The sequence below is a fragment of the Micromys minutus genome (genome assembly GCF_963924665.1).
Source record: "Micromys minutus genome assembly, chromosome: 14".
Lineage (NCBI taxonomy): Eukaryota > Metazoa > Chordata > Mammalia > Rodentia > Muridae > Micromys > Micromys minutus.
This window is the reverse complement of record NC_137983.1, coordinates 49618150-49645308: the sequence shown is the minus strand read 5'-3', so window position 1 is coordinate 49645308 and position 27159 is coordinate 49618150. Positions and strand designations below refer to the sequence as shown.

At 41.2% G+C, this 27159-nt stretch overlaps 1 protein-coding gene across 1 annotated transcript in view; it reads right to left on the bottom strand.

The window, feature by feature from the left end:
- CSMD1 (CUB and Sushi multiple domains 1) overlaps nucleotides 1-27159 on the bottom strand; it is a gene marked incomplete at its 3' end in the record, with an annotated part of 1481492 nt that overhangs the window by 516132 nt on the left and 938201 nt on the right. Inside the window, exon 6 of the mRNA XM_080928326.1 lies at nucleotides 20074-20186. Coding sequence (XP_080784452.1) covers nucleotides 20074-20186 — 113 coding nt within the window. The remainder of the gene's footprint in view (nucleotides 1-20073; nucleotides 20187-27159) is intronic.

Here is a 27159-nt window from a genome sequence, read left to right as displayed (position 1 = left end):
TTTATTTATTTATTTATTTATTTATTTTCCTGTGACTTCTGACTAGCAGGTTGAGTTATACTGTTTTTTTCCTATCTGACAGCCTGTGGAAGTGTTTCCTGTTGTGTTTCCTGCAATCCTCTCACTGGGCAACTTGGAAGCCACTGGCCCACCTCACTCACTCGTGATGACTTTTATGCAAGTTCAGGTTTGGCCAGAGTCATCTGCTCCAAATCTGAAGACACAATCAATGCTATGGCTGTAGGTTTAATGTTTAAAGTTGTTGTTGTTTTTGTTCTTTTGTTTTTTTTTTTTTTTTTTTTTTTTTTTTTTTTTTTTTTTTTTTTTAAGCAGCCAACCAGCCAGAGAGACAGCCAGACAGATACAGTGTGATTATGGATGTCAGAGGACAACTTTTGGAGTAGGATCTCTTCTTTCATCTTGCTCTTCCCACCTTGTTGAGGCAGGTTCTTCTGTTTCTACTATGCATGTGTTCTCCAGCTTCCTCAAGACTGCTCCATCTCTCTGTCTCTTGTATCTCTGAGACTTACACCAGATAAAACCAACACATCAGGTACAGGACAAGAAAGAATTTCAGAATCAGTTCATGTGAAGCAGCATTGGGATTTATTTAAAGGGATTTAAGAATCAGGAGAACTAGAAGGAAGGCACTCAGAGAATGAGACCCATCCAAGAACACAGCTGGGTTTGGTCTTCAGAATCTCTATTTAAGTATCTATACCCACAGGCCTTGTTGGCATCTGAAGTTGCATCTCAGAGTATTATGAGGATCCTTAATTAGCCTACAGGGATATTCTGAGATGCTCAGGATGAGAATATAGCTGACCAAGTAAACCACTGGGCCTCTGGGAATCCAGCACATTACGGTGTTTTTATGGCAAACAAAAGTTTATAACCTTAAGATGTGTGATGTTAAGACCTACTGGGAGATTTGACATCCCCAGACTGGAGCATGAATTCACATGGCATTACTATTTCTATATCCTTTAAATATAAAACATTATTTTGCTTCATGTGTGTAAGTGCTTTGTCTGTATGTATGTTTGCATACTACATATTTGCCTAGTGACCATGAACTTCAACATAATGTGTTGTATCTGTTACAATTGGATTTACAAATGGTTCTGAGCCATAGTGTGGATGCTGAGAACAGAGCCCCATGTCCTCTGTAAAAGCAGATGTTACTCTTAAACACTGACTGAATTTAAACTTTCTTATTTGACAATATTCCCGAATGACAGGAATAGATCTGTCTCTGTGGAAGGAATTTCCAGGCACATTTTGTTAATTGTGTTGGAAAGCTTGACTCTCTACAGTCAACAGAGTTCTACCATTCTTCAGAGTAAGGGTTCCTTTCTTTGTCCCATGTCTAGGAATTTTCTTTCCTGCCTCAGTGCCACCCACTGTGTCATACATAGCATAGAACAATAGATTATATAAATGATTATAATATAGATCACTTCACAGCCAGGGCCAATCGATATAGAGCATGCACTATGTGCTGTTCATAATGCCCAATAACTAGGGAATACAATGAGCTCATGGTTTTCTCACTGCTAAAATTTTCCATTATTTTTACCACATTCTTTCCATTTCTATATGTTCCATCCAAATAGTTGAAATGAGTGCTGTGATTTCAGAGACCAGAAGAGGGCATCAGATCCTCTGAATTTGGGGTTAAAAGTAGTTGTGAGCTATTTAAGTGGGTGCTGAGAACTAACTTCTAATTCTCTGCAAAAGCAGCAAGTGTTAACTACCTAGACATCACTTCAGCCCTGGAATATACTACTATCATTTATAAAATGTTTGCTTTGAAACATTAAGTTCCACATGTTTTAATGCCAGGAGCAGCCTTGTGCATCCTTAGTTTACTGTATTCTGAACACATGGCTGGCTGGTCCTTCCATAATATTCCCAAAAGGAATGGATGATCTAAAATCAGACTGTCATATATATCTACTTTGCTTCCTGGTGTGCAAAATGGTCTTTGGGAAGACAGACTTCACTGTGTTCCCCTGAAATAAAAGAAATTAGTTCATCTCTTGTTAAGTACTGCACTGGTGTTAGATGTTCTGCCCAGGGTGGAATTGCCACATTATGAAGGCAGTAAGATTCTACAGCTTCAAGGCTTTGTTCCATCTATAGCTTTGTCCTGAATATGTGCCCTGTGCTAAATAAATAATGACTGATCTGTTGCTCCACCACAGAGAGCATTTCCACTTCTGTGTTCATCTAACCCCCAGGTAGGGTGTTTTAACAGGAACAGCTTCCTGGAACTTCAGTGTAAGCTTTGGATGCAGCCTGGGTATCTAATCTGTGTCCTGGGTCTCATTACAATGTCACCTGGCAGGTGAGCCAGGTCCCTAGGTCTCAGGTTCCTTTTCTGTTTAATAAAGATAATTATCACCTGCTTTGCAGAGGTCTATGACAATCAAATGAGAAAACAAGCAAACACCAGCAGCCGTGTGGCTTTTCTACCTGTGAAAAGTGCTTTAAGAAGACTCTTTGCTGCGTGCCGGGTGAGCTTTGCAGCCGATGGTTTGAGAGGGTGGGGGGCTGGAAACTCCACACTTCATGCTTTCCCTATGCACCTTACTCTGAAAGCAAGATGCAGATTTGTCACTGAGTTGAGCAAGCACAAGTGATTTAGCTCAGATTCTTATTTGGTTAGCACACTTCTCTTGTACTAACAGAATTGGTGGTCTCAACCCTTTTCTGCCTCCATAGCCCTCTCCAAACAATGCTTGCTGCTGAATAAAACAGACAGACTTGATTGGAAAAAAACAGGGCTGAGAATGAAGGAGGAGTGTCACTGGGCCCTCACATGGGCAACTGCTGGTGTCCTTTCAGCCCTGCCTCCACTTTACCCTTGTGTAGTATCAGGAGGCCTTTGTAGCACCATTCTGAATGGAATTAAGCTATTTACATCACACCAGCAGACACACGTGTCTCCATCCACATGACAACTTGGTAGCAGGGACCTCTTACACATGCACAGATAGAACCTCCTCTTCCCTGAAATTCTTTCTGCCTCCACCCACTGCACAGGATCCACAGGGCTGATCCCCGAAAGAGGCTAACAGTAAGTCATAGTGCTGGTGGCTCAAGCCTTCATTTCATTCTTTCAAGGAAGTAACTGCAGTATATGTATGTTCCTGAATGACAAGGAGAGGCCTCAGTGCTGCCAATTAGGAATAAGTAGAGGCGGGTTGTGGGCAGGGACACGTGGGCAGGCAGGGGCAGGGCTCTGTCTCATGCAGAGCTTTGAAGCTTAGGTAACCAATGCTGATCAAGAGCTACTGGAGATGTGATAGTGGGTACAGGAGAATCAGGCTAGACTGGGATAGCCATTTTTCTTGCTACCATTCAAGCTACATCACCTAGATAGAAGTGGTTGCATTTGGAAGGAAGGCCACCACTTTTCTTCTAAGGAGCTCCACCCTTCAGTATCTGTACATTCTGTGAGCTTAAGGGCCCGGTGCCTGAGAGTAGAGACCTTCCTGAGTGAGAAACAGAAGGTTAAAACTGAGATACACAACCTTCTCTGGCCAGATGGCTTCTTCATCCCAGTCTGGTTCTTAGCATTGCGTCCAAAGCATTTGTTACCTAGCACCTGCCTTCTGGTGGGATGACTCAGGAAAGGCTCAGTATCCAAAGCTCACACGGAAAAGGAGCAAAAGGCTCCTTCCTGCAAGTGATCTTCTGACATCTACACACATAATTATGTTGCCATGAAAAACATCACAACCAAAAGCAGTTTAGGAGATGAGAATGTCGACTTGGCACAGTTTCTGGTCACAGCCTGTCATTGAGGGAAGTCAGGGCAAGGACTCAAGGCAGGAACCTAGAGACAGGAACCAAGGGGGAACGATGCTTACTGACTGTCTCTCTGCTCCCTCAGTCCCATACTCAGTCAGTCCCCTATATACTCCAGGACCAGCTGCCTAATGATGGTTCCCACCATGGTACGCTGCACTCTCTTGCATCAATTAATGATCAGGACAATCTCTCAGAGACCAGCCTTTTACACAGACAATCGCTCAGCTGGACACCTTCCGGGCTGTGTCAAGTTGGTGGCCGATGCTAACTGGAACAGGCAGGAGAGCACCACACATAGATAAATGTAGTAACACTTTTTTAAAAAAAATTGACATGCTAGTTAAATTTGCCTTCATGGTTATTCTTTAGTTATTATTATCTTGTAAATAGAATTATTTGGGAGCCCGAGCCTCCAAACTTTGGGACAGCCTCATTAATTTTGTTAAATAACATTAAATCAAAATTAATGTGGTGGGAGAAAGGAACAGGATGTGAAACATTTTAAGGGGGTATAATAAATATCGAAACGGGCAAGCACAAGAAGCTATTTTGGGGAGAGTAATGAGAGGAGCTTTTCTGAGAGGAGCTCTATGAAGACATAGCAGAGGCTGAAGAGTCATGAGCAGGTGGCAGTGTGTGATGCAAACTACTGAGGAGGCACGTGTCCCCCTCATGCACTTCCTCTCTGCGTGCTTCAAGCCGCCAACAAGGAACACAGAAACCCTAAAACAATATCTTCAGCTTGAGAAAATAAGAAGGTAAAGGTAAGGTATCTATCTACAAGTGCAAAAGGCACACATACATGTATGCAAATGTCTATGTATGAATGCATGAATGTGCATATACACACAGAGACAGACAGTACACATGGATGCCCACGGATAAACACATATGAAAACATATGCGTATATAGGCACGCACATGTATATACAAGTACCTAATGCACATTCACACATATATTCATGCCTATATGTATACAAATATGTGCATACACAATACAGAACATGCACACATATATGCATATAAAAACACATATATGTATAAACACACACATGTACACATATATACAGACATGCATAAACATATGCATATATGTTTGTACACTGAGCTTCCATAAACACAAAGATGAAAAATGACTTTGTTAGACTGAATCCACAAAAACACAGACAACACCACGTTTACTAAACTACTAGTTTTGTTTCAATACTATAACATATTTGCTCCAATATGGCAGAGCTGAAGCCATTGAATCATGAGGAAAGGACCTCTCTGATCTGTGCTTTGCTCTCTGGTTTATAACCCATTTTATATCCTGCCAATATGTGCAGAGTCCTGCCAGCGATAAATTAGCTATAAAAGTACCGTGGTTAGGAAAGTCTCCATTAGTGACACTTCTTGGGTCCAATGTCTGTGCAGCCCAGGGCTCTGAACACTCACTGCAGCACTGTTATGTGGTGTGTTAATGTTCCCTTGTGTCACCCACTATTGATTAAGTCACCATTCAAGATAGAAACTTCTTTACTCTTCTGCAAGTTCTAGCTATTGGAAGGAAAACTACAGTATTTAATGATGTGAACATCAAGGTAATTCAGCTCTGTGGGAGTCACACAAATGGGACTTGATACATTATCTGTGTCTACTGAACATAGATCTAAATATCCTACTGCGTGATTCTGAACCACACAGTTCAAAAATAAGAATTAGGAGTTCTTAAGTCACTGATGTCTCTGATCCAAAGCATAACAGCAGAAGGCTACACCCAGGCATGAAGCACTAAAGGAAAAATTCTCACCCACAGGTGTCCAGACAGCACAGGGTCAAGGGCTGCCTCTGGTAGTGATTTTAAGTGATGGCCCTCAAATTTGTTTCCTATTATAACAACGCAGTGGCTTTTGGTTCAGTTATCCTCCGTGAAGGGAAGGCCTTATACTGAGTTCCAGTATGGCCTCTTACAATTAGAGTAACTGTCGCTAAAGTCAGCATACTTCAAGATCTTGGAGCTGTGGACAATGGGGTGCACACGGAGTACACTATGCAGTAAGGAGTCAAAGACTGCCCAGACAGTCTGATTAAGATCAGTCAGGACAATAAGGCTACATACGTGTCAACTTGTTAGAGTTCATTAGCAGTTCTTACCACAGAGGAAAAGAAATGGGTTGTATTCTGAGGAAGTAGGCTCTTTATGAGTCGCCTCTGTGTGCATGAAAAATTCATTACATGTTATGCGAAGTGTTTGAAACACTAAACTCAACATGGTGGCCATGCTGAAGGCTTGTATTTGGAGGAATTTGAAAACACTGTGTTGCCATCTTGATGAATCTCGGCTGGATTATGTGTGTGCAGAGACTATAGAAGGATGTCCAGTGTCCAGCTCTTTACCTTGAGACAAGTTCTCCCACAGAACCTGGAGCAAGGCCATGAGCGAGCGTCTCCTTTCTCAGTAGACCACACCCAGGTTCTCGGGCTTACAAAGGAAGAGCTCTTACCTACAGAGGAACATCTTCAGCTACTCCAAGCCAATGGCTGTAATAGGCAACCACTACCATTTTATGTTTCAGAAATATTTTCATAAGTACAGAGGGAAAACACATTGAACAATTGCCCCAGGTCTCCACTTTCCACTATGCCTGGCAGCTGTGTATTTATCACATCTGCCTTTAGGGAGCTGTCAACATAGACAACATTTCTTAACACACCTACCTACCCCTTAGTAAATTTGGGCAGAGGCATTTTCTGGAGAAGGAGGCACAGTGGGTGACCCGGTGACAGGTTGGGATTCTGGCAAGATAGATTAATAAGAATACCATTGATCATGGCCTTTTCAGAACACCAAGACCCTCTCCCAATCCCAGGAGACAAGACAGAAGCCTGGCTGAGGGGCAGAGCTGATTTAATTTCAGCTCTGGGACATTTACGAAGGATTATTAATATGACAGAAACTGTAGGAACGGTTGCTGAAATGGAAAAGATTTACTGAAGGAAATGGGAAATTAGACTGTGAACCGTGAGACCAGCAGAGAGAGAGGCACTATGAATTGTGAATGAATAGAGAGGGTGAAGTCTAGGATACCCATGCTGAAGACGGAGAGCAAGGTTGTAGTAAGCTCTGAGTGCTCAGAAAGACTTCTAAAAGTGTTAGATTAACCTTTCAATACCTGAGAGTAAGTTCCCTATTTCTTAAGCTCATATTTCATAAATAAAAAAGAGCGATGGCTCTTTTAAGGTTGTTAAGGACTTTTCTCTAACAGGACAAGCTGAGGTTTGAAAGCAGACATTTGATCTCAGACCCTGGACTTCTCACGAGCTCAGCAGAGGAAAAGAATAGCACACAGTCTGAAAACAGGCTGCTGCTTTTATGGATCCTCTTTTCTTAAAATTGTTGAATGAGTTTCTATTTCTGAGACCTTAAGAGCCTATAGACTAAGGAGGGAAGAAGAAGTCTTGGTAGAAGCAGAGAGGTCTGTGCCAAACCCTGGGGGTGAGCCCTAGGCAGGGTCAGGTGTGGCGGTTGCCTTGGGAACTCAGGAGCTCCTCCAGGAGCCCAACTCTATCAATTTAGCAGTTTAGCCTGAGGCCACCTCATGGGGCAGCTACTTGACAGAAAACTGTGCTCTTTAGGAAAGCTCCAAATCTCTTTGGTAGAAGTAACCTTGAGCAAGCCATTTCTGCGTGGAGTCCAGTGTCACCACAACAAACCAACCAGGCTTTTTTTTTTTTTTTTCAAGGATTTTTCCCAGCTGGACCTCTCAATGAAGTTAGTATTGAGTGAGCCATTCAGGAACAGTATGTCTTAACACTAGGGACTTGTTAATCCAAGCGTAGGAAACCCAAAAGGGACAAAGAAAATGTCTAGAAAAACTGTCCATAACTTGGAGAATCCTGCCAGGGGTGCCAACCTCATATCCAAATCTCTGCTATGATAACCTTTTCAATAAGCTTTCTGGTGAACATCTTTCTTTTGTACGTTTGATCAAAGTTCAAACCTAAGTTTAGTTAAAATTATATAGCTAATTAGAAAAAAGACGAAAGGTCACAAAACAGACCCAGACTGACTTCAGCTCCAAGAATGGAGAATGAAAGGCCACCTGTTTTATTGTAACAACTGAAATACCAAGTTCAGCTGGTATTGCATGCCTTGAATCCCAGCCCTTTGGAGGCAGAGACAGATGGATCTATGTGAGTTAGAGGGCAGCCTGGTCTACGGCTAGACCTTTGCGCAGAGAACATGTCATGCTGAATTACTGATGCTGGGAGGTGCCTACTCTCTTCCTCCACTGGTGAACCATACTTGTGCTCCAATTTTAAAAATGCCGTGTTCATAACACTACCCATAATTCCAGGATGCCATTATTATTATGGACATTATTTTTGTATTAATGAATGTTGCTAGCCTCATTCTCTCTAGTCCTTCCACTGGGAAATGCTCTGTTCAAGGAGCAGTTGGGCTGTGTGATGTGGTCCAGCCCACTCTAGTCCACTGCCTTCACATTCACCTTCCTGTGCAGTTGTGGCTGCAAAGGCCACTGGGGAAAACACTGTAGCTTCTGGGATTCACACTCATCCTTATTACTTAGAGCTGGGTGACCTTGCCCGAGTCCCTCACTTGCAAAGGTTGTCACAGCTCAGGAGTCCTCTGGAAGGTGGCATGTGTCTATAGAAGGAGGTGGGTGGCTGCTTGGTGTATAGAAAGTACTCTGACTACGGATCAGTTGATTCATGTGGAATCCTGTAAGACATTTTTTGCACAGGATCTGCCATGGAGGGCACTCAGCACTTAAGGTTCAGTGGTTCAAAATGAGTATAAATTACTGTGAGCAGACTGGAGAGTTGGTACTAATTTATATAAAGTAATGATAGAATGACAGGGTTCAGTTATTATATTTTTTACATGAAAGCATATAGGGATAGGGGCTCTTGCATTAATGAAAATTGGATCTTGTATTCTTATCACATTCAACAACCATCTGAAGAAATAAAAATTGATTTTTGGCTTTGCAGAGATAAGACGATTAGTGTAATGCCCTCTAAGTTGCTCTTGCTAATGTAGGATGGTGTGTCTATTTTTCAAGTGGCCAAGATAGCTGGCCACAGACCTAATTTCCTAATGTAAGTTTTGTTCTTTCTGGGTCTCATTTGTCATTATGGAAAAAAAAAAACTTGCCATATGTCATAAGCCTTAGAAGAATAATAGAAATGTAAATTATTTCAATAGTAAAGTTTTACAGAAATACATTAGAACGACAGTTTTGTTGGCTGTGAGACTCCACTCCTGTGAGGTCTTCCAACACCATTGGCTTTTCTTGGGTTCTCCTTTCACAGAGTGGCAGATGGAACCACTTCATGTCACATCAAAGTCCTGCCACCTGAAGCCCCCTCTGCAATGTTTCCCTAAATACTGGTCCTGGGCCATCTGCTCATAGAGCCCGAGATGGTGGCTCACAGCCCTTTCTTTTCAGAATTGGGGAGTGACATATAGCTGCCGACTTTCTGCAAATGCTACCTGGTGACACTGTATTTGCCCATCACCTAGCACGGGGGACAGGGAGATAAAGCACTAAGCCAAGGCAGAGCTACTTAAACCCCCTGGAACTGAATCTCCCTCCCGTGCTCTGCTTTTGGCTAACCTTTGAAATGGTATAGCAGAGCTGCAGTTCCAAAGGGACAATCATGGTTGGGGATACCAATATGAAAGTAGATTTTTTTAAGCTTACAATTGGCTTCTTAGCAAAGAACATTGAGATGAAAAGTGAAAAATAAGATTACCAAAAAGGAGGAAAAAATAAAACCCAAAAGTTGACCTAAAGTTGAATGCTGAGGGAACTACGTTAGTTGTCAGCTTTAATTTTGAGTATGCTTGGGAGGTGGGTACAGTTGCCTGGGGTGTGTGGGTACATATATCTGTGGTTGTATGCCTTGGGGTATGTTTGACATGTGAGTTTATTCCTCCTGCATATCTAGAATGTGTATTTGTGAAGGTAGGTATGCATGTGGTGTGCCTGTGCCTGGTTTAGATGTATGCTTAGTGTGCCTACATATTGCCCTATAGTGTGCTTATGCCCTAGTGTACCATGGCACATTTTTTCTGAGGAAGCCAATGCTCTCAGCCTTGGCTCTCTGCCTGTCTGAGCTACTGTGCATCCTTGGAAGTGTCAACTCTGTGACTCTACATGTGAGGGCTCAGGGTTCTGCCAAATAGCATGTCAACATCCTTCAAAGTGATCGATTTGCTAATATTTAGAGGCAATAGCCAAATCTGATAGTTATTAAGTTCTTATTTTTCTTTGTCACCATAATATATAATATTAGTTTTTAGCTCAAGCTGGTCTCAAACTTATGATATACCTGAGTTAGCCTTGAACTCCGGGTAAGCCTCCTGCCTCAGCCTCTCAACTGCTGGAATAATGTAACTATGTGTAACCACATGCCACAAATATCTTTAAAGTCCTTCCTCTATCCTCCCTCTTTCCCTCCCTCCTTCCCTTCCTCCCTGCCTCCCTTCCTCCCTTCCTTTCTTTTTTGACAGGGTCTTTCTATGTAGTCCTAGCTGTCTTGAAACTCACTTGGTAGACCAGGCTGGCCTCAAACTCACAGAGATCTGCCAGCCTCTGCCCCCTGAGTGCTTGGAGTGAAGGGGTGCACCGCCACACCCAACTCTATTTTGTTTCCTTATTAAAATTTTATTTACTTTTGATTTTATGTTTGCGCATGTTTGCTTGCGTGTTTGTATGTGAACCAATGTATAGAGTATCATCAGAGTCCAGAAACTGAAGGTAAACACCATCATGAGCCAGCATGTGGGCCCTGGGAATAGAAGTCAGGTCCAGTGGAAGAGGAACAAGAGTTCTTAACCACCTGGTTGTCCCTCCCACACAACCAGCATCTTCTTCCTGTTTTATGCCGCTTTGCTCTTATTGCCTTTGCTAACATTTCTGCAAGAGAAATGTCTCCAGTCACCCTAACTTTGCCGACTGTAAGATGGGAAGTTATTTCAAGTATCACAAGGCCGGGAGGAAACTCTGCTAAGTAAATCACCTTCTTTCAGAGATATCAAAATTCAAAGAAGCATTAACATCTTTGATTCATCATAATAAACTGTTAGGGTTCAGGCACCAGAGCAAGTTTAACAGGCTGTGCGATTGTTGTGTGAAAATGTTCCTGTTAAAGATAGGATTTACGGCATGCACTTCCCAGAGCTGTTTTTTTTTTTACCCTAATCTTTTTTGAACATGACTTTATATTTGATATGAATAAAGTTCATGTTCATCTGCAGAACCTGACTCAGTTTCTAGAGAACAAGGCCTGCGGTAATCATCCTTCCCAAGAGAAGCGGAAGAGAGGAGCATCCAGGAAGACCCCCCCCCCTTTTCTATAATGTTCAACACTTGCTACGGAAGCTCTAACCAGCCAACAGCACAACCAGCTTCACTTTGTTCTTTGGATGCTGCCGATAAGAAAACTGTACAAACATAGGAAACTACAGGCTTCCTGCCTTTTACAACCTGCTGAAATCTATGGAGAGATGTAATTATTAACACTTCTGGGTAGATACTCCAAGGACTCTAAGAGGATGTGTTTTGAAGATGTGTGACCACCATGTTTACTGCTCCACTATTCATAGTAACCGAGGTAAGGAAACAGCCTGCAAGCCCACCAACAGATGGATCAACATATGATATGCTATATAGAATACTAGTGGAGATTGTTCACCACAGAGAACCACCAAACTACCATTTACTTGAGAATGGGTGGAGTTGGAGAGAATCACAATAATTAAAATAAGCCATATGCAAACAAGTTTCACATGGGCATGCAAATAAGATATGAGGAGAGCAAGAAGCTGAAAGGAGGAAGAAATGGGAGAGGCTTATGGGGGAAAAGAGAAAACACCAGGATTTTTCTATTGAAGAATATGATTGTGTGTGTGTGTGTGTGTGTGTGTGTGTGTGTGTGAGAGAGAGAGAGAGAGAGAGAGAGAGAGAGAGAGAGAGAGAGAGAGAGAGAGAGAGAGATCCTGGGGAGTGATAAAAGTAACACAGGAGGAAAATGTCATAATGAGACCTATAATCTTTGAAGATAAATAAAAATAACTTAAAATTTAAGTCTCTTATTAAAAACAAATATAGAAAATTTCCTGTGCTTTCATGTGTATGGGGAAGGTGCACATGTAAGTACATGGGTGTGTATGTATTGGTGCTTTCATGTGTGGAGGACCCAAATTGATAGTGGGTATTTTCTTGGATAGCTTTCTATTTGTATTTATTGAGGCAAGGTGTCTTTCTGAGCCTGAGCTTGCTAATTGAGCTAGTCTGGATAGCCAGCCAGCCCCAGAGTTCTCCTGGTGACTCTGCTTCCCAAGGGCTAGAACTATAGATGGTTGACACTCCTGCCTGGCTTTTATGTGTGCCCTGGAATCTGGCCTCTGGTCTACAGGCTTGCAGCACTGAGGGCTTTAGACACTGAGCCATCTCCTCAGTCCCTTCCCCATAAGAGTTCCTCAGCAAAGAAGCTGAGCAATCTCCAAGGTAGATAGGTAATGGTTACAATCATCTTTATGAACTGTTTCATTCTGTCTAAAAGCTACCCACAAACAGATGCCAGACTTCTGTTCTCTGTTAAGATGCCTGTAATTAAAAATCACTTGGTATCTCTTGGGTGTCAGATACAAAGCCATGAAATGAAAAGGAGTATGTCACAAATATAACCACTTTCATCATGTTTCTCTGTGGGTATGTCTCTGTGTGAATGTCAGTGTGCATGAGGGTCGCATGTCCCAAGACAATCTCAAGCCTCAGGCTTCACTTTTCCCCATGTTAAATGAGGGTCTTGTTTGTTTGCCACTGTATAGCCCCAGAAAGCCCATGAGATTGTACCTCCATCTCCCGTCTCACCATGGAGCAATGGGATTGCAAAATGTACTGCCTTATCCAGCCTCATGTGGGTTCAGGGGATCCAAACAAAGGTCCTCATTGTAAGCCTATTGCACCGTCTCTCAGCCACTGCTTTCTTTAGAGTAGTGAGAAGGGCAAATTAGGAATTCATTTCATTGAATTTAAATATTTAAGTGTTACCTTGATTTCATTCTCTGCAGTGCCTGCCTCATGAAAACATTATTTTGTTTCCAGTATAGTTTTTGCTTCACTTCCAGAGTGTGGACTTTTTTGTCAACAAAAATAAAAGAGGGGAAGCAGATGGGTGCAGCAAAAGAGAATTTACAGGACAGGGCAGCACCCCTGCACACACAAACTCATAGAGGGTGGGACCGTGTGCACAAGGCTTGCACAAAATAAAGCCACCAGATCCCAAGTGTGGATGAGGGACAGACTCATGTAACCCCCACCTATAGCAGCCAATGGCTTCTGGGAGACGGCGAGTCTGTTTGTTTTTGGAATGTGGCCCATGGGAGGCTGTCCATATTCCAGGAGATGGCCCTATGCTTGTGCTCATACGAGTAGACTGAGCACTAAGTGGATGGGATGGATACTAAAACAATATAAAGCAGCAAGCACATGAAGTTGCAATCGGCAGCGGGTAAGGAGGAGTTGATTCTAGAACCTCATCATGAGGAAAGTAGGCAGAAAATCCACATCTTAGAGCCTGGTGTAGTGGTAAACACCAGTGACCCCAACACGGGGGGAGACACATAGATGTTGGGCAGGAATGAAGGCCTGTGTTGAGAACTATTAATTCTGCAGACTGGGAAGCAGGTTTTGTTGACTGAAATACAGGATCAACCTGCTTTCTTTTTTCTCCTCTTAGAAGGTGCTCACAATGACAACACCAACTTGAGGCTCTAGGTTGAGAAACCTGGCCACAGACCCTGGTCTGTTCTATAATATCATCCTCCTGGCCTTCTACAGATGATATCTCTTTTGGGACTTGCCTGTCCTGGTCTCATTCTGTTCCTGTGCCTAGGATATAGGTAGAAGCTTATATATGAGAACACCTAAGTAGGGAATGGTCTTTTTAATACTTAAGAAGAAAAAGAAAAGCACCAAGGAGTATTTTTGGAGCTAAAATATAGAGTTTGATGCCCAAACAGGGGCTACAAAAGTGTCCACAGACAGTGGCATGTCTACACACTACATGATGACTGTTCAGGTCCAAATCTGACCTTTTTTTGGGGGGTGGAAGGTGGTTGAACTATAATGGGTTCAGTAAAGTTAGTCAAAGACTTTCTGTTGGAAATCCCAGAGACACTCTGGTGAGGCATTTGGAGGTGTTGGCCAATATATAACATATAACATATAACATATAACATATAACATATATATATATATATATATAACATATATAATATATACAACATATGCTAGATCTTTGACAACCTACACACACCTACTCACACACACACACACACACACACACACACACACACACACACACACACAGATTGAGCTATAGCCTAGGGCGTGGGACTGAAGTACTAGGGCACAGCACACAAATATCTTCACTACCCAGTTTGCTAGGCAACTAACTTCATTTCTTGGATTCACAAAGGACACGTGATGTCACCTATTGGTCAAGAATAAACACAGCATCTTCCGTTCAGGGAGAAATCCACTAGAATAGACAGAAGCATCAGGATGAGCAACCAGAAAGGGAGACCTGGGGTGCACTCTGGACTATTTATTGGTTAAAAAAGCACTTCTCAACAAGAGGCAAAATGAAAGTTTGAATAATACTGGTTGTTGCAAGGGAAGCAGGCTGCCTGTGTAAACAAATTCACTCACCTATATCCTTTTAATATTTGGTTGTGCTGTGGATTCTGAGCTGTATTACCCTCCAGACTCCAGGCTCATATATATGTGAGACAGTAAATTTCCTTCTGACTTTATGGCACTGGAGGCCCTGCCAACAGTGACCCATCACTCCAGCAAAACCAGGCATCCCTGCCTCAAAGTAGATGTTTCTTGGATATATTAACCAGTACTATAGGACCCTGACCTGACCCAGAGAATTAAGAGGATAAAGGATGCTGTCTACTGGACAGCAAGACAAAGTCAGATGACATAGAACCAGCATTAGGAGGTGGACTTAGATGTGGTAGGGAGGAACAAGCAGGACCAAGTCTACTATAGAAGTTGGTCTCACAAGAGTCTGAGCTACAGTCTTCCTCTTCTCTCATGTTTGAGAAGTAAATGCAATCACGCCTTTTGGACACAATAAGAAGGAGACACACAGGTAGGAGGGATATTGGTTAATAAATGATATGTGTATCACAAAAACAGTCGAGAGTTGGAATAGGTGTTTGGGGAGTTGGCAGTTGCCTAAGTCTTCTTCCCCACGAGAAATGAAAGTGTATTCTGGGAGGTAGGGGGTACTTAAGTGTGTTTAAGTTCAGTGAATTTATGTTTATCAACATATTTCTGTTATAAAAGTTAGGTATTCAGAGTAACCTAGAAGGAATATGATTTTCTTTAGCTAGGTTATTTGTATTGGAAAATACTTTCCCTAGCATCCCATTTACCTACATATACCCAAGGTGGTAGGAAGTCGGTGATTCCCAGTATCACGTGTTTAACCCCAGAGCACCTGCTCCATCAGCCTTCTTCCTTCTGCAAGTCAGCATTAGATACAAGTGGATCTAAGCCTTTGATTGCCTTCATGTCTTAAAGGAATGCCAGCCAAGCATCTTCTACGTCTGGTCTGATGCTCCTTACACTTCTGCAGACTGGGCGTGCTCTAGAGACAGACTTACATGTGTTGACATCGGGACCTAGCGGATGCCTGTCTTAGAGCTCTGGTCTTCAAGCCACTCACAGTGACTGTGCCTGAGGAAGACTGGGTAACCTGTATGTTTTATAAACCTGGGCACATGAAGTTTCAATTTCCCAAATGCATTTTTAATAACGCAAAGTCCACAATTTGTATAAAGGTCTTCATTTTAAATAAAAGGAAAATCAATGCTTAGATAGAGTCATAACCTAAAATGCAAGCTAATTATTTGTGTCAACACGGCTTTAAAGCTGTCGTCTGACTTTCCCTTGATTTATGAGTTAGGGTGTTCCCTACTTAAATTGGAACTTTATTACAAACACTTTCTCTCACAATGATTTATTCATTACAGAAATCAATGGGGGTTGCATCTTGTGAAAATCAAGATTTTATTGATAGCCAGGTGAGTAAATTGAGGACTGGCGCCCAACGCAGAGAAGCCTACTCAGGACACAGGCTTTCAAGGTTCAAGATTAATATGTTTTTTAAAAAATTCATCTTGTAGACATCCAAAATGCCCAGATGATAGATGGTGCTAACAAGGTTCTTGTTTAATTATAATTAATGGTGGAGGCAGCATATAAAGAATGGGCTTCATTTTCAGCTGCTTGAGAGAAATAATGCATCCTACATAAATCTGTCATGTACTATGAGGCCAATATATGCAGAGGATACTGTAGATCTATTAGAGGGGTCTCACTGACTCTGCAGCAGCCTCTGTACACAGTACTAGGTTAAAAGTGAGTAAACATCCCAAGGAAGAGCTGTGGGGCTTCCTGGTTTGCCAATCATCCGTAGTTTGGATGTTGTCATGAAGGGATAGCATGGGTGATGGGGGAAGGGTGAAAGAGAAGCCAGATTATATCACAAAGAAGCAATTGAGAGGTGACATTAAAAAGCACAAGAGAAGACAAGAAGGCATATCTCATGATGTTGGCTGCTTACTTAGCTAAGGTTGTTTTTTTTTTTTTTTTTTTTGCTTTTGTTTTTGTTTTTGTTTTATTCTTGTTTTTGTCTCTGTGAATCCATCCCCTTAGGGAGAACACAGCAATCACCCACTGAGGAAGGCAGGTAGAAACAACAGAGGGCTTCCAGAAGATTCCAGGTGTCTTAATTCTCAAAGATCATCATGTAGGGGCAATTGCAAGTGATAAGTGTGACCAACACAAGGCACAGAAATGTGGCAAAGCTGCAAATATATTTTTTAGTTATTTTATGTTTTAAATCGACTTAGGAAGTCATTGGTCTCCATGTGAATTTTCAAACATGTTTTATTTTCATTAATGTCTTTTTAGCTCCAGCCTTTGTCTCTGCTTTTCTTCCACACAGTTCTTCTGCTTCTTTCCAACCCAATGGACTCCTTTCTCGTTTCCTGGCCTAGAAGAATGTTCTGTTATACTCAGGTATGTCTATTTCTCTAACTGACAAAGTTATTTTTTTAAGTTCTCTTTTTCTATCAAAAGAAAAAAAAAGTAGAGAAAACCTCCACACACCCGAGACCTTTGACACAGAGATGCTCACTCACAAAGTAGGGTATAAGTATTTGGGAAATTCTGCATACATTTTGACTGCTATGATTATTGACCTACTGTGTAGATAATCCTCATTATTGTCTTACATTTTCAAAAGAAAATAAGGATGGGAGAACTTTGGTATTCAAGGTAGGCAGAGGGAAAGGGGCTGATGTAAAACATCTTTCCTTATGTGACAATTTAATTAGCATAGGCTTCTCACAAGTGATCTGAGACTAAATTTGGCCAGAACTTAGTATTGGGTGACTGGTGAGGACTCAGAGAAGATTGCATCCCAAGCTACTGTCATGAATCCTGATCTCTGGCATTCCTGGAATCAGCAATCTGTCTCTCCCTGAAGTTTCCCTTTGCTGATGATGGGTCTGCCCTCAAGAGCCAGGAAATTAAATATCTTATATTAGCCATAGCCTGTCCCAGTTCATAATTTCTGGTGTCATTGGTAATGTCTCTGTTAGATTGATGTCCTTTTTAGATGGGAGACAAAAAGTCTGGACCTAACTCTGTGGAGGTACCTACTGAGAGGTGGTCTGAGGAAAATGCCCTAGTCTAAGAATTCTGTGGAGGTAGATTCATCTACCCCAAATGCATTGGACCTGAATTTATGGACAGACGTTTATATAGAACTGTTCAGCCAAGGGTATGTGGTCTTGTACATTAACATCATTCGGACAATCTTTTAGATCCTGGTACAAATTATATTTAATCAGATGTTAATTACATGCAATACTTGTTTTGATTACTCTATATTTATTTGCAAATTTCAGATATATAGCTTGCAATTTTACAATTTTACAATTGTATATATTTGACTTTTCCCCCAGTCAGTGTGTTTCCTATGTCTTTCAGTCTGGGTCATTTTAAAGCCACGTATTATATTTTCTACACTTATTTCTATCATGCAAATGATGAGGTTTGAGGGATGATACTGCAAACATTTTCCACTGCTGAAAAAATGACCAAAGCTTTGAGGAAAGGATCTTCTCAGAACTTCACAGGCCGCAGACCACCACACCACATGGACAGACTGGAAGAGTTCTCAGCACCAAGTCAAGTCCCTGCCCTTCTGCACACAGAAGCTACCAAGATATTCTCCCCCAGATCTAGTGTCCTCTTTTTCACTCTGCCAAATCAGTGTCCATGGGACAGGATCTTCCCCTTCCAAGAGGTCTTTTCCCCATACTACATCCCAGCAACTGCTAGAAGACAAGTGGCCTTAAAGGCAGTCTACCAAAAGAAGCCATAGTTACAATAAAGTTGAAAGCTTTGCCTGTGACCCAGGATATGTGGAACCACAAGATACTCATACTATAGAGGTTCAGGATAGTGTACTGCAGCCTAAGGGTAAAGACAAAGACCTACAACACTACAGCAGGTGATAGTCTGTGACCCCAATGAGAACCCAAATTTACAATAGTGAAGGAAGATACCCCTAGAAATAAGGTCAGATGACTTTGGTGTTTTTACCCTGCTAAAGGCCTGGTCAGCCAGTGATAACCCCTAGCCTTTGATCAACTCTACACCATCCATATTTCATTCCCAAAAAATATCCTTATTCTACTTGACCAAGGACCAGAAACACTTTACTTCATGTCTAACTTCCTATGTTTCTGTGTCAGGGTTTTCATTGCTGTAAAGAAACACTATGACCAAGGTAATTCTTATAAAGCTGAACATTTAATTGGGGCTGGCTCACAGGTTTAGAGGTTCAGTACATTATCCTCATCATAATATTCAGGTAGGCATTGCATTAGAAGAGCTAAGAACTCTATATCTCGTTCTGAAGGTGAACAGGAGAGGACTGTTTTGTAAGCAGCTAGGAGGAGAATCCCAAAGCCCAATTGCAGAGTGATACACTTCTTCCAACAAGGCCACATCTCCCAACAGTGCCTCTGTTGGGCCAAGCATATTCAAACCACCACACTGTGCTTTGCCAACTGAGGGAACATAGCCTTGCTTGGAGCCACTTTTTTAAAATTCACAAATGGAGAGAGTGCAGGGAGTCCATTTGCAGTGTTTTCTTTTTAATTGTTGAATTTATTATTTGTCATATCCATACACTTATAACATTTATTTTTCATCAAGTTCCTCTCCAATTCCTGTCATCCTGCCCAATCTTTGTTTTGTTTTGTTTTGTGTTTTTAACTTAGAGTTGAACCAAGGCTGTGTGGTATCATGGGATAGAAATTATCCACTGGAGCTCACCAATGGACAGACAAACAAAGACAATGAATTTACCTCTCCCTGAATCTGTCAGGACCCAATAGTTTAGCAGGGATGAAATGGGGCCCTCTGAGTTCCTTCCCCATCCAGAACTTAAAATATGTTAATTTTGTTAAGTAGAATGGTTTTCTGCTGGCCACTTAACAATAGAATCAATTTTTGCAGCATTAATAAAGGTTACTGATCATTAGAAATATGCAGAATTTAGGCATAAAGGGTAGGAGAAATGAGATGCAAAAAGAATTATTTCAGAATTACAGTGCTGAAAACAGTTATATTTGGCTAAATAATATTTTCTTCATTTTGAGGCTCATGGCATGTATATTTCTAAATCTGGTAGCTGGTTTTTCAAGTATAAGGATGTTTTAGGACTAAATGTTGTGTCAAGATTCATTTTAACTTTTAAGTACAACTTGTGTACTTACCTACTCTAAGCATATAATAACATAAACTGCAGTGAGTGTTTATTTGTTAATTGGAAGGTAAGTATAAAAAATGCTAATATAAATTTATTAACTAATGCTTGGTTATGCCTCAGTAAAATGAGTTACTGCCATAGTCTATCAGAGGCCTAAGGATAACTCACCAGAGTTGACCCAACATTCCTAAATGATGTAGTAAGGAGCTTCCAAAGTAGATTGCTCTACACAAAAGGGAGCATTTAAAAATATATATATATATGTTTATTTTTTTTTCCTTTGGTAATATCACAAAATCTCAGGGTGACTAAGGACCAGTATATTACTTATTTATTTATTTTTAATTTATTCAATTAGCACCTTCTTACCTTGAAACTGGGCATTGAACCCCTTACGTCGATGATTGCTGTCAGATGTAAAGTGAAGACGAAGCCAGTTCTTGCTGCTGATCACAGGGGATGGAAGGTTCATGCCTGTGAGCCTGGAGAAGAGAAAGAGGAAGAAAATATTCTTTGAAACTAACAGATCAAATGTCCCACGGCACTATCACACCTATTTTAATATTGGATCACTGACAGTCTCCTGACATAGTTAAGTAGAGTTCAGTTGTTAATCATCTTAGCACCTTAAGATGATTGGATAAAATAGGACCATTCTATTCTGAAACGAAGGAGTGAAAGTATTTGACATTTCTTGTCTTCATCAATGATGGATGTAGAAGATGTGATTTGATCTATCAATTCTTTCTCTTAGGACCTTGATCATAAGGAATCATAAATAGAAAAGGGGATCTAGAAGTATACAGCTCAGATAGCTTGCTGCTTATCATGTCTAAAAGTAGACTACTTTCACACATCCACCTATAGGAGTCACCCTAGGAACCCTTTTCTACCATAGTATGGAAGATTTCTATGAGATTGAAGCATGTCAAAGATACTTGGAATGGAATGGAGTGCAGATTTACTAAAATAACACATTAAATTTTTAAAAAAGTTAATGTGATGAATCTCAGAATTGTTTACAGTGTCTCTGTGCTCTCCAATGGTCAGCTCAGCCACCTGGATAGTGCTATCCTGTCACTACCATAACTTGCTTTGAGTTGCAAAGAGGACACAATGCTCATGCCTTAAAGACCCCAAGAATGAGAAAGGCTAGAGATTTACACAGCAAGGCTTGGGACACAGTATCACTGTACTGCAGAACTTCACTTCTACTGCCAAGTCTAGCTTAGCTATGCAAGAGATGGTATGGCGTGATTCCTGCCCATGGAACAGAGTCAGCAGGGCATGGGCCTCAAGAGCTGCTAATGATTACTGTGGGCTAGTTTGTATAATAATGCACATATTTTCATGTTCCTCCTTCAAGGAATGTCCTCTCTGCCAAGGTTAATGATTCCATGATAATCAGAGGCAGCATAAATCCAGGATGGAAAGGTGTGTCTAACTTAGAAGCACAAGGTAAACACTAGACCTTCAGGACAGCCCTTAAGGCTGTGAGAAAGAACTATGTAATCATGTGTTCAAAAACATATAATTTCTGAACTATGCAAAAATCTAAGGATGCAATATAAATTGTATAAGAAATTACACAGATCTCAAAGAACAGAGGCAGCTTCACTATAAACCAGCTTGTCAGAAAGATACTAAGGGCTTTCCAGTGGAGGAGTCTGGAGACAACATTCACAAATGGCACCTCGAAGGGAAAGGAAAAGAAGGAAGAACAGGTTATCAACCTTGGACCTCAGGTGGCTGAAGGAGAGAATATATGTGGTGTCTGCCATATTTTTGCATTTTTCAATGATACCGTTGTCCATGGTACTGATCTTTCTGGCAAGGAAACCATCTCCTGAATTACTGGTGGAATGAAAGGAAAGACTGACAGAGATGAGTTCTCTTCCATTGCAGCCATTTTGGCTGCCCAGAATGAGGCCCAGAGGTTCAAGGAGCTGGGTATCACTGCCATGACTATCAAACTCTGGACCACAGAAGGAAACAGGACCAAGACTCCTGGACTTGGAGCCCAGTCATCCTTCATAATTCTTTCTTGCTCTGGGATAAAGATTGGGCAGATTGAGGACATTATCCCATCCCCTCTGACAGCTCTCAAAGGAAGGGTGGTCATCGTGGTTGCCATCTGTGAACAGGACTTTTCAAGTTATTTTCTGTTAATAATTTGCTTTATGTAAGATGAGAGAGAGAGAGAGAGAGAGAGAGAGAGAGAGAGAGAGAGAGAGAGAGAGAGAGAGAGAGAACAGGCAGAGGGAGAGGGAAAGAGAGGGAGAGACTAAGGAAGGAGATTAAAAGATTTATGGAATGGTGATTGCAGGGCAAGATCAAGGTCAGGGTCCCACCCAGCAAACTTATTGTCTGTGCTTAACAAAGACAGGCAGACCTCTAAATTTATTTGCAATGTTAAAAAAAAAAAATAGCTTACTGTTTCCTTCTAAGGATCAAGGGCCTGAGGTTAAGTGATATGGATTCATGAGATAATCAAAAGGGAACCTGAAGTAATACCTGAATTAATATGTAAATAAAAGACTGGGTTTTGACAGTGCTGTATTTAGAAAGACCTAGCCACAAAAATGGGCAGGTTTGTATCAATTAGCAAACACTTCTGAAAAGGGTATATGGTATTCTTTTGTGTCTTTACAACTAGTAAATTTGTTACCATTGTAAACCAGCCACAGGGTGCTTCACATCTATTCAAAAACAGAGAAGAATGTCTGTGGATTCTGACATATACATTTCATATAATTTATTTTACATTATGAAACCTATTCTGAGTCCATGGGTCAGGATGAGCTCACAGGCAACAGATTGCTGATTTTTTTTTTTGTCTTAGATAACAGGGACAATCAATAAAATTATTTTGAGAGGGCTGGAGAGATGGCTTGGTGATTAAGCTGCTCAGTGTTCTTGCAGAGGCCCAAAGTTCAGTTTTCAGAACCTACTTAGCAGCTCATAACCACCCATAACTTGGGTGCCAGAAGATCCAATACCATCTTCTGGTTCTTGGACTCTGGCAATTACTATAATATCATGCAGGCTCACATACATAGATAAAAAACAAATAAATAAAAATATCCCAAAAATTGCTAGCCAGGAAGAACTAACTAATCTATTTTAAAGGCATATCTTTATATGTGTGCGTGCCATAGTCTGTGTGCATGTATGCATGTGAGTGTGTGCATCTGTGTGTACATGTGTGTGTATTGTGGACGTGTGTGTGTGTGTACATGTATGTGTATTGTGGATATGTGTGTATGAGGGTGTGTGTGTGTGTATGTGTGTTTGCAGGTGGGAAGTGGATCTGAATGCAGTTGTCCATGCATGCTTATTTATTGGATTCACTGGAAAGAGAACTGTTTGATGACCTATGTCTAGTTCTATATGTTAAATATGTGCATATTTTCCTTAGTAGAAACAGGGCTTCATTGTATAGACCAGGCTGAAATGAAATTTGTCATCCTCCCGCCACAACCTCTCTAATGCTGGGCTGATAACTATGTCATGGCTTTCTGCATATGAAGCTTTCTGTGTTAGCTGTACCTCAGCACGTGACGAAACAAACGAGGACTTGTACCTTAGTTTCATGTCTGGTGATATGATAAAGTAACTTACCAAAAGAAACAGGAAAAAAAGGGTGTTTTATTCATTTGTTTTTTAGTTCAAAATTCCAGGTCACATTCAATTGCTACAAGGAAAGGAAGGAGGAGGCTTGAGGCAGCTCATCTCCTCACAGCCACAGTCTAGAGCAGAAAGAAGTAGGAAGATCTATCTCCACTCTGAGCAGCACCATCCAGATGGCTGGGGTGTCAGACTGAATGCAAAGGGGCTGAACCCCAGCATTCATCTCTCTCTCTCTCTCTCTGCTCCCTGATTTCAGGAGCAATGTGATTAGCTACCTTATATTCCTGCAGCCATTCCTTCTGCATCATAATGGAGCATAATCTCACATGGTAAGCCTAAATAAAACCCTTCCTCTTGAGAACTGATTCTTGTCAGATATTCGATCATATGACTGAGAAAAGAAACTGATAGGCCAAATGTCCCTTCAATGTAGCTGAGAGAATCACTTCTTGTTTCATTCAAGAGTGTCAAATTAAGCCACTTAAGACGATGGAAAAAAACATTCATGTTCATTCAGTGTCCTCAACAAGGTTTTGCTTCTGTAAATAGTAAAAATGAATGTAGGACTCATGGGACTGCTCAATTTAAGATGGCCTGCTTTGAGTCAAAATAGAGCAAGCCAATTTGTTCCACTTTCTCCAAATAGTTTTGCCATAAATCCTGGGATTCTATTTATAAGACACTTATTCCATATTTTTCATCCAGCCACCCCTCAGCTTGGACTTTCTTTTAAAAGATCGAAGGGGCTGAGCCTGTTGAACTGAGTTCTGTGGACTCAGGTCGGTGATTCATGTTTTGCTTACATAACTTGAAAAATGTAAAGTCAATGTATTGATAACATTCCTGAAATGCATTTGGAAACCCTAAATGGGTTTCAGTTTTGCTCCATTTGGGCACTTCTGACTAGAAGGCAGATTTCTTTCAGTTTTAGAAAATCATTAGAGAGATTATGTGTGGGAATCCCTCTGCAGTTAAAACCTTTTCATGATGATTAAGAAGGCAGAACCTATTAGAGATACTAGGACACACTTTAAATGATTTGTTCTGTCTATGGAGACTAAATAGTTTAATGGGCCTATTAGTTCAAAGACACTACTTATAGATTTGAGGAGAGCAGCCTATGGATAATATATGGGATTTCTGTGGTGCTCTGTCAGCCATGCAATGTGAAATGAAAATGGTGTAGGGGCTCACATACCTGTTTTACCAGAGTTGAATAGAATAATATGGTCACACATGGAGCTTGTAAAATGTTATATTTCTAATTTTCTATCATTCACAATGCAAATGGAGTAAATTCCTATGAGCTTAAGGTTTAGATGACCATGCCAAGTTTATAGAATAGGCAAGAAGGAAATGAAAAGGAACCTTTTTACCTTGATGACACAAAAGCTGTCTGATTGTCTGTTTGTATGTATATGCATGCACATATATATGTTTGTGTGAATATACATATTTGTTGTGTATGTATACATGACATGCACATATAGGTAGGCATTCATACATGCATATCACACCCAATTTATAAATATTGTAGTGGTTCAATCCAAAACTACTCATGGGTATACATCTATGCTTGATGAAAAAGACATGGCCAACAAGACAATGCAAATTCAGTGTCACAGAGAAGATTTTCTTCACAAACTTCACTTTTGAATCATATCACGTACTTCCTGCAGGAGGCTCTTTCCTGCATCATCTGAGACAAGCTGGCTCATCTACAGGATGCTCTTAACATCTTCCTGGCAATTTTGCCTTTTCACCAACCTGGTTCTCATGTTATGAGACTCCTGACTTCTCTTCCCAGGCTCTATCTCTTCTATGTTATTTATGTATTTTTATGCATTTCCCTTGTGCAGACAGGGTCTCAGTAAGAGCACAGTGTACTTAGAGACTTCCTGTTAGGCTGAAGCCTGGCTAGTCCTGCTACCGCCTGGACCTATGTAAAGCTGGGTATGTGCCAGACACCCAGAATATGGTGGGTAGAGAAATAGAATAGACAAAGTAGACAATTCCATACATTCAGCAATGCGACTCACCATGAGGTGAAAGCTGCAGTATAGAGCACTCTTTGCCGTAGAGTAGAAGACACTGTACTTGCAGGTAAATGATGACAACATTAGACAAACCATGCTATTGTCACACTGAATGGAGGTAATCAGGAGTTCATTAGTGGTTGGGAATGACAGGGTTCTCTTTCTGCCATAGGCCAAGCTTCCCTTCACACACCTTGTATACCTGACAACTGTCCACAACGTCATGATAACACTGACCTACCTTTGAATGATTGCACCCAAAGCTTTGACCACATATCTGGTCTAAATATTCTTTAAATAATTTAAAATTTGCATGTAATTTTGATGTTCCAGGGCTAGGGAAAAATCTAGATCTAAAAATAGTAATTTGAGAATAATAAAAAAAAGCCCTTCTGTCAAAGAATTTTGGTAAGTATGCAAACAATATAATAAAAAGATTTTCTCCTCACCACCAGCAAAAAACAAAGAAATAAAAAAAAGGACAAAAAATAAAATAAAAGACAAAGACACTGGAATCCAATTATCCCAGAGCAAGTCTCTGGCCCAATCATTGTCCTCAGATATGTCCATAGTTTTCAGAAAATAAAATTTGTTAGATGTCGAGACTGAAGACCTAAAATGCTCCAGAACTTCTGAGTTCATTAAACATCTGGGTTTGCCTTTGGATTTCAGCAAAGCAAGACTGACTGAGAGCCCAGGGTGGATACAGAAGAGGTGGCGCATACCCAGTTAACAAATCCCTGTACACTCACTCCCACGCTGCTAGACACAATCCAAAGGGACAGCTCATGTCCAAGTTGATCATTTTCATCCATGTATCTCTCTTATCCTTCATCAGGACCATCTTCCTTAGTCCACTGCTACCACAAAGCTCCGCACTGTGCTGTGCGTCCATTGGTGCTCAGAACAAGGAACTCAGGAGTTGAGCACATAGCTTGGGAAGCCAAGGCTCCACATTATTAAGTGTTCTAAAAGTCTGAAGAGCCATAGGCCTTGTCAGCAGCCAGGACTGCTGGCTGTGGTGTGTCCACACACTGTTCCTGTAGGGAGAAATCTCTAGGGGTGTGATTTCAGAGCTGAGGTATGTGGGGTATGCACTTGGAAGCATGTCCCTTAGAGAGTTGTTTTCAAGGTGAGAAGCAGATGTGAAATCCACACCAAATCATCGGAGATAGCAAATGAATTATCCCCAGTTATTTCTCTAAATATAATTAAGTAACTCTGAGAAAGCTCTAGAAGGGGGTCCATATTTAACATCACACATATTTCTTAAGTCAAAACTAAAGTCGTCACACATCAGCTAGTAAGAATTCTATTTTGTACCAGGGACATCTGTAGGCAGCATGCCATATCTAACATCTTTTATGTCCTACGGTGGAAAGGTCTTTGCCACCTGGCATTGCAGTCTGGGTATCTGTATCTCCTCTTTGTGCCCTAACAGCACACCTGACCAGTGCAGGTACAGTTAAGCCTTATTTAGTCACAGCAGGGCCTGGGGATGCTAGCCATATGACTTCAGCCACTGACTACTGTTGCGTAGCTGGTCCAGTAAGCAGTTGTGATCCTTTGTTACCCACAGACTTCATGCAGAGGCTATAGAACTGCAAGTGCTCTCTTAAGAATAATTGCTTTTTTCCTACATCTGTGAAGATCTTTAAGCATGCCATGCAAACACACATGTATACACACACACACACACACACACACACACACACACACACACACACACACATGTACTGAAGCCCAGTGACCTGGACTAATCACACTTAGTGGCCTCAGGCATTCAACC